This window comes from Cyrtonyx montezumae, unplaced genomic scaffold (assembly GCF_038088225.1).
Source record: "Cyrtonyx montezumae isolate F1298 unplaced genomic scaffold, pur_monq_1.0 scaffold_33, whole genome shotgun sequence".
In the NCBI taxonomy this organism is placed as follows: Eukaryota; Metazoa; Chordata; class Aves; order Galliformes; family Odontophoridae; genus Cyrtonyx; species Cyrtonyx montezumae.
This window is the reverse complement of record NW_027072038.1, coordinates 1,253,822-1,265,540: the sequence shown is the minus strand read 5'-3', so window position 1 is coordinate 1,265,540 and position 11,719 is coordinate 1,253,822. Positions and strand designations below refer to the sequence as shown.

Genomic DNA, 11,719 nt, shown 5'->3' with positions numbered 1-11,719 from the left:
ACTCTTCCTTTCTCATCATCTCTGCGTGCAACATGAGTGCCAGTCATCAACTCGGGGCAAGTTGGCCAAAGCATTTTCCTTGGACGTGAGCAGAAGGAGCTTTACACAGGGTTTCCACACTGCACATCCACTGCTTTGCTTACTCGGCAGCCAGGAGAGCTGCAGGCCATCCTCCTAGGCACTGCTGCTTGGCAGAACCATCCCTGACCATTAAGCTGGATCTTAATTGGTCTCACTCAGGCACAGACCCCTCGGTGCTGCAGAAGGCCCCACTGTCACCCCAGGAATGCACCCTGTCCTGACACCTGTCCCTACCCGGCTGCTACAGACGTCTCAGCCAAAGGACGAGCAATGAACTGAAATCACATGGGGCAGAGCCGCAGGCATCTCCTCGATGCTGTCCCCACACGGATAGCTTCCTTCCCTGGTAAAGCCCCTCCAACTCAGCGCAAAGGTTCAACTTTCTCTGACATCAGTGCCGAAGTCACAGCACCTCGTGAGCCTTCTGACAACGTGAGAGGGCGCTGCAGCACCTTCCTAAAGAGAAAGGCCTCTGGGCCAAAATGAGCCGTGCCCCCTCCCCTCCTCTCCCCACCGTGCCCCAAGGGAACAGACAAAAAGCTCCCGAACCGCTGCCGCCGCACCCCACTGCCCCTGGGACACAGCTCCCGGTCCCGTAGCTACCACAGCGCGGGAGCAGCCCGCCCCCAGCCCAGGCCCCTCAGGCACACGGGCGTTCCCAGCGGAGCCCCCTCCGAGCGGGAACGACCTGCGCCGGGCGGACGGCCGCAGCCTGCACTCAGCGCTTCCGGGTTGGCGTCGTGACCCCGCCCCCTGCTCGCTTTCAGCACCCAACCACAACGCCTCCTCGCATCCGGGCATCCCGCAGCCGCCCCTTGCTTCCGCCCGGCCCGGAAGTCCTCACCAGCAGCTGCCATTTTAAGGCCGGGCGGAAGTCCGGCGTCATCGCGCCGAACGCCTTAAAGGGGCCGCTCTTAGCCCGGGGTCCGGGCTCGGGGCACGCACCCTCCAGAGCTTCTCTTCCACCACCGAGCTGGAGAAACTGGCCCAGACAGAACAAATGTTCAGGATGTACACATGGCAGAATTTTACTCGAACAAATGTGAGAAGGGGGAAAAAATAACAAAAATCACCTAGCTTCAGCCTTTTCTTCGTGTGTATTAAGGAAATCATCAACAAAAGCCCTTTTGTGGAAGGTTAGAGAGATGTTCCTGATGATGTTTCTTTAGAATTAATCCAGTTCCATTTATTTCCTCCATCACTTAAGAAACGGAGCCAGGACTGCAGAACATGACACAGCGATTTGAAAATTCTGAGTCAGTAGTGAAAAGTACACAGGAGAGTGTAAAAAAGAGGGAAAAGAGAAAAAAAGATTGCTGTGCTGACCTCCACTTGCAGTTCCCAGCTCAGCTGCTGGTGCATGTCACAGTTTATTCAGTTTGGAGCCTCTGTGCAACTCCTTTGTGGAAACACAGCCCTGAGTGGATGCTGTTGTGCATTTCAATTCTGTCACACATTTCTTAACGCCGCCGCTGCTTCCTGGCCACGTGAGTTTCCTGAGGTTGTTGGTGGAGGGGACTTGGAGCTAGGAAGCACACTTCGTTGTGTTGCGTGTTGTAAGGCAAAGAAACTGGACAGTTCCTCGAACCCAAACTGCAAGGCCACCTTTTTTCAGCCATCCCAGGTTTGTGCACAGGCTCCTGGTGTTGTTCTGGCACTCTGTGATGCCACTTTTTCTTCTTCTTGGCACAGCCAGAGTTCCTGAAAGAACATTTGGAAGTCAGTAGCTGGAAAACTCAACCCTCTCCATTTCCCCCGCGGTTCTGCTGAGGAGTTTTGGATCCTTTCAGCCCTGTAGGTCCACCCTTTTTACCTTAGCCTGAAAGATGCAGTACCCAGGAAGAGCTGTCAGCTCATTTCCTACACTCTGCTTTCCACAGCTGTGCTGTATCACGGGAAGTTTTGAGCAGAACACATATTATACACCCCACAGAAGCAGGGCTGGAGAAGCCACACTCTGACTGCCAGCAGGCACTGGTCCTGACAGGTGCTCTGCAGCTCCTACACCATCCAATAAAGGTCAGTCCAGGACACACAACCCAAGCAAAGCAGCAGCTCTTTAGCTGCCTTCACTATTCCCCTGCCATCCCTGCCAGGTGAGGTGACAGAAGAGCATCTCCCACTCCTCTTGAGGTGAAGAACTGCCTTGCTCAGCATCTGACCCAAACAAAGTGCTCTTGTCCCTGAAGTATCTTACACAGTTTGAGAACACTGCAGCCCCACCAGGAACTCACACCTATGCTTTAAGGGATGCTAGTCTACATCTGCAGGCACAAGTATGTTATTCAGAGGCAAAGAGCTTCATGATGCTGCAGACACAAGGAATACTTCAGCACTGACAGGACAGAGGGACAATCTCCCACCTCCACAGCCCCTAGAAATAGCAACGGATGCTCTCTTGTACATAGCAAAGTTGCATTTAAACTTGTAAAAACATAAGGCAAAGTTACATAAAAGTGAGAAAAAACAGCATTTTTTTTTGTTCTCTCTGTTCAGCTGTACAGTAAGCACAGAGGCAAGAAGAAAACCTACCTGGACGTTGTTAACAGGAGGTGCTCTGAACGCTGCGGGCGATGTTCTGTCATATTCTTTCTAGCGTTCAACTTAGTGTCCACTCTTCCTTTGAGGGGGACTGACCCCATACCCTTCACTCCACGTTTCCTTAAAGAGAACTCTCTGTCATGGCTGGATTCAAACCGTTCATCAAGTGACCACAACAGCTCTTTCACACTTAAATCAATCCCCTTCCAAAACTCCAGAGGATGGCAGCTGGTCAGGCCATGCAGATCTGTAACCCCATGTGTCCCAGCTGCCCACCTTCTTCCCCATCCCAATTCCACTCTACCTCAACCAGCACCAGATTTTAAGCTTGGCTAACTATCTTCTGCAGCTCTCATTTTGTGTGTGCACTCACATTCTAGATCTTCTCTGAAGATCTTCAATATAGTTCATTCTCTCAATGGGATGCCCTCGAGCTCTATTGAACACTGGAGAAAAGAAAGGTCTGAGTTACAACAATGCTCCAATGGAACAAGCAGGAGCCCATTTAAAACCAGAAGCCCACAGTAAGCATTTTGTATCTGGACTAGAAGAACATACATGTACGTACACTCTATTGCAGCGTTTGGTTCCATGCCTTCAACATCAATCAGGTACCTGAGCAGACCAACAAGAAAGCTCTAATCACACAAGTAACTATGAAGACATTTACAGATTAGAAGCAGCTCAGAAATAAGTGGGAACTTTCTACAGCCTCTATTTACAAGTTAAAATCGAGTATCAGTATTTTGTTCCTTCTTATTCCCGATCTCAACAAATCCCTGAAAACAACATTTCTTCTAAGCTGCTTCAGATCCTCACAGGCCTCAGCTTGCACACACTGCTTGATTCCTTTTACTGGTGCAATGTGAAGCTGGGAACACCCCCCACCTAATTCCCTTTGACCGCAGACAACTCACCTACAAACCAGGTAGCCAGTTCTGTTTAAGCCATGTGTGCAATGCACTCCGATAAGTTTATCTGTAACACACAGCAATCAAGCTGTATTTCTGAAGTGTTGTTTTTCCAAAACCAAGTGAGAGCAAAGCAAGCTTGACACCTGTCCTCACAATTATGAGCGTAAATAAACTGAAACAATCATGCAACAAAATCTCATTTGTGGTCGGTTACCACAGCTGATTTGGCTCAATAGCTCATTTCATCCTGAGGATGTATCTGCACAGTCACACAGCTCACTGCAGGGAGGATGTTTTTGAAAGCTCTGTGAAAGGCTGTCCCACATTTCCCAAGCAGCAACAGCTTACTGTTCACAGCACTACTAAACAACTATCAGTGTTCATTGTGAGGCTAGAGACATGGTCTCAGTCTCAATTAACACGTGACCCACTGCTACTTATCAGCCAGCACGAACTCCTCTACCACAGCTGATGGATCTTACTGCTTTGATATTCACATGCCAAGAGGAGGAAAAGAAATCCATGCTGTGCTTGAAGGTTAATTAGGAACACTGCCAATCTCAAAGGCGACACTGCCCTTCCCACAGACAACACTTGGTAACAGAAGGGAAATTGACAATTACCGTTGTCTTTGTTGTCTCTCAAAAAGTTTTTTACAACACACTTGAATTGAAAAATAGTCTGATTGTTTGGTATTTCGTGTCCCATCGTCAGGATCTTTGAATAGCTGAGCGTAGCTGGTAGCTCCTATAAGAAATAAAGGAGGACAATAATTAATCTCCCTTTTTCACCAAGTAGAGAACTACTGACAAGATACAACAATTTGCCCTTCCAACCAAAACCAAAAGAGCAGCAATGGTTTTAGGCATGAAAACTTCACCCCTGAAATACAGTAACTGTACTTCAGAACAACCCATTTGCACTTTTGTTGCCCATGCTTCTGATTCTTCCTCTCTGGGAAAGGTAAAGCATCGGGCTTGGAATAACTTTTCCTGCTCGTATCCACACATTGAACATCACGAGAAAATAAACAGTTCAATCAGCTTTTTGTTCAGGCTACAAAAAAGAAAAAAACCTTTTGTGCATCCAAAAATCTGTGGTGGCTGTAGAAAGAGAAGGGCTGGAGACCTCAGTGTCACAGCTGATCAAAGACAAAGACCCCATCCTGACAGCCATGAGATGCTTTCCCACGTTCCCCTGCCAGGGGATTGAGACACCTTATGCTCTTTAATGTCACCTTCTCATAAAAACCTCCTTCCTGCTCAGCAGAAGTACCAGGGCTTGAAGAGACCACTGCCTTTCCCCCAGGGAGGCCAACACTGACCTCTGGTCTGTAGTAGCGCGTTGTGTACGTCAGGTCAATGATGAGGCCCAGTTCTTCTTTCTGCTCTTTGATTTTCTCAATGAGGTCACAAAGTGAAAATCTCTCCTCCGGATGAAGGTTCTGATTAAAGCTCTGCGAGAAAACAACATTCAACAGCAAACGTTAAACGCAGCTACACTGTGGCTGGGGAGCGGGGGAAGGAGGTCCATGCTGCTCCACCTCCCAGCGATCGCCTGTTACAGGAAAAAATTAACAGAAAAAGGCAAACGTCCACAGCCGAGCACAGAGCTTTGCACTGGGACAAAGTGAGCACGGGCAGCCGACGTCCTCAGCTCCGGGCGAGCGCGGTCCCGAGTGAGCAACAGCTGTTGGGGCCCGCGGTGCTGCTCGCACCCAAAGAGGCGCACACGGCGCCCAAAACGCGGCTCTCCCTCAGCCCCGCGATACCCGGGCGGCCCTCGGCCCGCGCCCACCTTCCTCAGGGGCACTTTGAAGGCGATGAAGCGCGTGCCCGGCAGCCTGCGGCCCAGCGGGACGTAGTCGGTCCACCTGCAAACGGAAGCGGAGGGACGTTAGCTCCCGAGCGCCCCGCTCTCGCCGCCGCACGGAGGAGCGGCACTCACCGCTCGGGGACGCGGGAACGGCCGCGGCTCGGCATGCTGACGGCGGCGCGGGGAAACGGAGCCGGCAAGGACGGAAGCGGGGCCGCTGCTTCCGCTTCCGCCGGCGTGACGTCACCACGAGGGCGCGGAGCCTGCTCAGCTCACAGCGCCCCCCGGCGGCGGCGGCGGAATGGCGGCAGCCGCGTCCCTCCCTTCAGCTCCATGGACCGCAACGCGAGCCGGGCCGAGGAGCTGAACGTCTCCCGCTTCTATCTGCACGAAACAGAGCGGAGGGGAAGAAGAAACAGGAGGGAAAGAACACGTGGAGAAAGGAAAGAGAACCCCCAAAGCCCTCTGTGCTCCTCCCCTTTCAGTTCCTTGCTCGGGAACCACCGGGGCCTTTCGGGGCACACGGGGATGAGACGTTGGCACAGCACTGATACGCCTGCAGCTGCAGCGTTTGGATGCAGGGAGGAGAGCTCTTCGTGCTCCTCAAGGCCCCATCTGCCCTCAGACATCAGCAGAGTGTGGCAGCAAGTCTTGCTCAAAGAAGAAAAGCACGTGCACAGCTGGGCCGCCAGTTCTTTATTACTACAGCATGATCCAACAAGGCAGAGCACATCCAACACAGGTGGTGTGTGCGTGGGGTGGTAACCCCCTGCAGTTCCCATACCCTGAAGAACAGAGAGGAGAAGGCAGAGGCCACGCTCGTAGCACAGGGAGCCACTCCCATCCCCTCAACGTGGAGGAGTGGTGGTGGGACCTGGGGGTGCAGGGGCTGCACGGCCTGTCGTACATCCCCCTGGCACCAGAGGCAATGCAGAGCTGAGCACCGAGTGCCCACAAAGGGGCCCTGTTCTGTCTAGCAACAACGTCCAGACAAAAACCCAGCAGCCACTGGTGCCATGTCTGTCTCTGTGGCATTTGGGAACTGGGACACCCGAGACCTCACCCCAGTGCCCATCTTGGCATCTCCCCGCAGGCAATGCCCACCAACGACACTGCCACCACTCCCTCCAACCCACACTGCTTACACGGGATCTTTTGTGCCCCCACCCGGGGGCTGCAATCACCAGCAACGCAGCTCCCACCAGGAGGGCTGCCCCCAACTCTGGGTCAGCTGCAACAGCTCAAAACGCCAGACCCCAATTTTACTGGATCTTTGGAGCCACCACCAACCACCACCTGCACTCAGCCCAGCATCAGCAGAGCAGCGCTGGCACTGACCCGCCCCCACTGCTGTGGGTTTGTGATCCTGTCAGCATTCCACATCATGGAAAATAACAGACAGAGCTGGGTTTTTTTAGGCCCACCTGCTACCTCCCTATCCTTCTCCCTCTCCACCGGAGCGTGCAGTCCCACTCAGGGATGGCTGCACTGCAAGGGGCAGCTTTTTGGTTTTCTTTCTGTCCCTGCCACAGAATCCTATCAAAAGACCACTTCATGACACCCTGTCCCCACTGTCACCTACATGGAGCCTCAGGCCTCTGCCTGGACTGAGGCTCCAGGGGTCTGGGGACAGGCTGCTCAGCTCCCACCTGAGGGGCCACACCCAGCTATGGCTGCCCCCACTGCCCCCTCCCACTGCTGGGGACAGCCCCTGGCAGCATAGACACCACAGCCCCAGCAGCCCCTGGTGCTCTCAGGGGATCAGGGGCACCCAGTGCCCACCGCCATGTGGCCCCATCCAACCACGGCTTCACGACGCTGGAATCAGGTGGTGAGTCTGGGGGCTGCAGAGCGGGTGGCAGGCCGTGCACACCGGGTGCTGTGGGGAAGCTGGCATTGCCTGGTGGGGTTTACATGCATTTCCAACAGTGACAAGCTCAGACATCCCTCAGAACATCCCGGACATAGACGATCTGCTCTCATGGATGAACGATGGTGAGTCTGGGGGCAGCAGAGCTGGTGGGGGGTGTCAACACCAAGTTGGTGTGGGAAAGCTGGCATTGCCCTGTGGGGATTTTCTTCCTTTCTCCAGATGTGACAACAAGCAGTGACACTGCTGAAGTCCACGAGGAATTGGACGATTTGCTCTCGTGGATCTGTGGTGTGTGGTGTGCAGAGCTGGCGGGCAGTTGTGCGCACCGAGTGGGTGTGGGAAGGTTGCCATCGTCATTTTGGGGGATGTTGTTGCTGTTTCAGAAGAGGGGAGTCCTCTGGAGGTGCCCCAGCAGAGCCAGGACCTGCCTGCAGCCCATGAGGAGGGGGTCAACATCAAAGAGAACATGGAGGAGGAACGTCACCATGCTGCCACAATTGGACATCCTTGAAAGTGCAGAGCTCGTGCAGTGGATCCCCGACGCAGAGCCACAGAGCTCAGGCAGCCCCAGCAGCACTGACTCCTCTGTTCATTTCCAGTGACATTGTGACGGCGACAGCAGAAGGGGAAATGGCCACAAACTACAGCACAGGAAATTGTGCATGAATGTGCAGAAGTACTTCTCCACGGTGAGGGTGACGGAGCACTGGAACAGGCTGCCCAGGGGGGTGGTGGAGTCTCCTCTAGATATTCAAGACCTGCCTGGACGCCTACCTGTGCTGTAGGGAGCCTGCTTTGGCAGGGGGGGTTGGACTCAACGATCTCTAGAGGTCCCATCCAACCCCTACAATTCTGTGAAGCTCAGCGAGTTGTTCTGGGTGCACCCAACAGCCCCTGGGCAGCTGAGCTGCTAACCCTGCAGGCTTCTCCCCAGTGCTGGTGCCACCATGCTGCTTGCTGTCGCTGCACACATGCCATCACTGCGTCCTAAAAGGCCACCAGGTGGGTCAGGCACCATCTGCCCACAGTGAAGCTGCGTTGGCTGTCCCAAATAACAGTCCCCACACAAAGCACCAGACAGACACACTGAGCATCAGCTGCCTCCACGTGCCACAGATCAGCACGACTGTGAGATTCTGGACCTGCTCTGCATCCCCTCCGCAGAAGGCTTGTGGGAACACTGCCTGATTTCCTGCTCTCTGCACCATTTGGTTTTCTCAGCAGCCTCTCTTGGAGGGCACCACAGAGCAGCACCGACCTTCCAGCAACTTGTGGTTATCAACAGGAACATGAGATGGACAGGTGCCACAGCTCCCCACACCTGTCCCACGCTGCCACCACCAAGTGCAGCTGATGGGGCAGGCACAGAGCACAGCACCACAGCTGGGCCTTGTAAGCTTGGAGTGCACCAACACACGAGGCACTGTCACCTCCTGGACCCGTGACACTGGCTGGGGGATTCCTGTGGGCTGCTCCTCCTGTGCTGAGCTACATTGCACCAGGGCTGTGTGGGGCCACTGCTCGAGGCAACCTCTTCAAAGCGAGCGCTGCGATGCTTGAGCAGAACCAAGGGGAGCACATCCCACCGGGCAGCTCTGTACTGCTGTGAAGGCCAGGGTCCTCCTGGGCCGGGCACAGAGCTCTGCTCCTCGCTGCTGGCACTGCGGATCAGGATTCCAAGTCACCTAGATCAGCAGAAAACCACAGCTCAGATTTTCACATCACAGGAGCGTGCAAAGATTTGGCTTGGAAGCAATGTTAAAGAAGTTAGAGCTCCAACCCCACTGCCACATGCAGGGATAGCACCCACGGGGTCAGATTGCCACCACCCTCCTCCCCACCCTTCAACGTCTCCAGGGATCCACACGTTCCCCAGGCAGCACTGAGACTGTCACAAAAACCCTGCGAGGGAACTCTTTCCAGCTCTGTGGGCCCACAACATCTCAGGCCTTTGGGGAAGAGACACAACACGGAGCTGGGATGAAGGGCCCTGCCGCACAGATCATCCATAAATCTGAAACACACACTGCCATTATGCAAGCAGAAAAATAACAGAAGGAAAAGCTGAAAGGAAAGGAAGGAAAAAAGAAAGGAGTGTGGGGGGGTTGGGTCCCAGACAGTCTTTCTTTGCAGTGATTTACCTCTGGGTTCCAACTGAGGCATAAAAGCTGGGTACACCCAAGCCCAGATCAGCACAACCAGCATCATCATCGAGAATCACGAACAGATGAGGAGCACCCAATGAATACTGTGACCTCTTCTCTCCATTATGGTCTGGAAATGGATAAGATGACGGCATCAGCTAACCAGATGGGATAAAGATCCATGTCCCCATTTCCACAGCTACACAGTGGGTACAGGGACCCTCAGGCTGCCCATGGGCACGCTGAAAAATACTCTCTCCAGATCGTGGGCAACACCACCCCAGACAGCATGATTGTTAGACTGCTCAGACCATCGTTTTGGGTGTACACAAATGAGGTCAGCACAACATCGCATGGCAGCATTCAGTACCCGAGAAACAATAACCACCCACACCTCTCAGGAAAAGGGACACACTCAACAATGGAAAGCTGAATTCTTCCCCATGCATCCCAATCACATGCGACCAAAAGTAAAGAAGGCGAAGACTGCACGCTTACCTCCATCACCTCCTCCAGGGCAGCAGCACCACATCTCCACTCCGGAGACTGAATGCGAGAGCACTGCAGGCGCAGCTTCAGCAGACAGCGGCAAGGAGAAGCTTCACCGACCGCAGGGACCTCCTCGTTGCGCAGTCACCTGCAGGGGCGGCCGCGGGGCCGGGGCCGGGGCCAGCAGAGCCTGCACGGCCCTCCAGACTCGACAGGGCCGCACCGCGGCGGCTGCGGAGAGAGAGAGGAACCGCTGAGGGCACACGACAGCCCCCCGCTCTCCTTCCCGCCCGCGACGGACGACCCTCAGCCCCACGCCCCACCGCGGCCGTTCGGCTTCCCGCCATCCCCGCCTCCGCCGCCATTTTCTTTCCCCGCCTCCCGGGCGCCATTTTGTCTCCTCGCCTCCCTCGTCCTCCCATCCTCTCCCCCACCCACATCGCCGTTTCGCCCTTCGCCGTTTCCCGCCTCCCGCCCGCCGTGCCATCTCCCCGGCGCCGTTTCTTTCAGCCCCCGTCTCCCGGTTCCTCTCCTTCGCCGCGGCGCCCCCCACCCCACTCCCCCCCGCCTTTACCCGCGGCACCGCCGGCGCCGGACGGTTCCTCACGGAGCGCGGCGGGGCCGGGCCCCCCATCCCCGGGGTCGAGCGGCGACGCCACGACGAAGGGGCCTGAGCCGCTCTTCCCCTCCCGGTCCCGACGAGCTGAGCCGGGAGCACCGCGCACCGACTCTTTCTGCTGCGCGGCCGCTCCGCCCCCACTCGGGCCGCGCCGCTGCGATTCGCGGCCGCGTCCGTCGGCGGTGGCACCGCCCCAGAGGCGGAGGGGCGGGAACCGCTCTCGCGTCCCACGGGCGCGCGTCGTTGCTCCGCGCTCGGTCCCGTCGCCGTCTCCGTCTCACCGCGTCCAGCGTGCCTTTCCCTGCCGGTTACCACCTCCCTCGAAGCGCTGCGAGGCCGCCGGGAGGTCTCCCCGCAGCCGTCCCCTCTGCGGGCTGAGCAGCCCCGGCTCCTTCAGCCTTTCTCCGTGACGGAGCTGCTGCAGCCCCTGAGTGAGCCACGTGGATGTGAGATATGACAGATGATTTGTGGCAATAGGGTGAGGAAGGGGGGGCAGCCTGGGCAGACTCGAGGATGATACTGCACTGGAGATAACGTGGGCATTAATCATGGACGCCCAAACACACCCTTATAGGATAGAAAAGAGACGAACCGAGAACGGGATGTTTGTGTGGGCTCCCGATAAGCCAGAGAAAATATTGTACCAGCATACTTTAACTGAGCCTGAACTTTGAGCAATTAACCTTGTACGACTAACCCCATGTGCGTATGCCTGGAACCAAGGATGAATAGAAGGACATTGAGGAAGACGACTTATCTATCTTCCTCCTCACGACCCCCAGAGGGAAGAATACGACCCCTAGCAACAGCCCACGCAAGCGCAGGAGGACGAAGTGATGTGGAGTGAAGGAAGGAGGAGACGTCAGGGGAATCGGGTGGAACTATGTATAAAAAAGAGGGGTCGGTCTTTTCAGTGCGCGCCGTTGTGGAGCGGAGACTGCCTGGCACACCCAGCACTCTGCTTATTGCTTTCTGCCTTTTGACTGCGATAAAACATCACAAAACCTCTGTTTGGACTCTGGGCTCTTATGACATGGATAAACAAGTCTCCTTTTCCCGTTGCGGATCGCTGTACAGCACGAAAGATATTTGCTCCCGGTCTGAACGCGGCCCTGACCCCAGCACAGCACTGCTGAACCTCTGCCCGAGAGCACACCCCTCATAGGTTCATAGGTTCATAAGGTTGGAAAGGACCTACAAGATCATCTAGTCCAACCTCAAACCCATCACTCTGACATAGACC

General features: G+C 55.2%; 2 protein-coding genes across 2 annotated transcripts in view; one reads left to right on the top strand and one right to left on the bottom strand.

The window, feature by feature from the left end:
- The window catches only part of ANXA4 (annexin A4), an 81,871-nt gene that overhangs the window by 56,250 nt on the left and 13,902 nt on the right, over positions 1-11,719 (top strand). The window lies entirely within an intron of this gene.
- DUSP11 (dual specificity phosphatase 11) lies at positions 1,389-5,542 on the bottom strand. The gene is made up of 9 exons (XM_065745165.1): positions 5,484-5,542; positions 5,334-5,409; positions 4,861-4,992; positions 4,160-4,283; positions 3,540-3,600; positions 3,191-3,237; positions 2,996-3,068; positions 2,614-2,742; positions 1,389-1,782 (listed from the first exon to the last, which is right to left on the bottom strand). Exons 1-9 carry the CDS (start codon positions 5,516-5,518, stop codon positions 1,542-1,544), a joined length of 918 nt encoding a protein of 305 aa, XP_065601237.1. The 5' UTR covers positions 5,519-5,542; the 3' UTR covers positions 1,389-1,541.

Coding starts and splice junctions, on each gene's coding strand:
- DUSP11 (XM_065745165.1), bottom strand. CDS start 5,518: ATGCCGAGCCGCGGCCGTTCCCGCGTCCCCGAGCG. Junction 5,410..5,483: donor CGTTCCCGCGTCCCCGAGCG/GTGAGTGCCGCT, acceptor TTCCGTTTGCAG/GTGGACCGACTACGTCCCGC. Junction 3,601..4,159: donor GAGAGACAACAAAGACAACG/GTAATTGTCAAT, acceptor TGTGTGTTACAG/ATAAACTTATCGGAGTGCAT.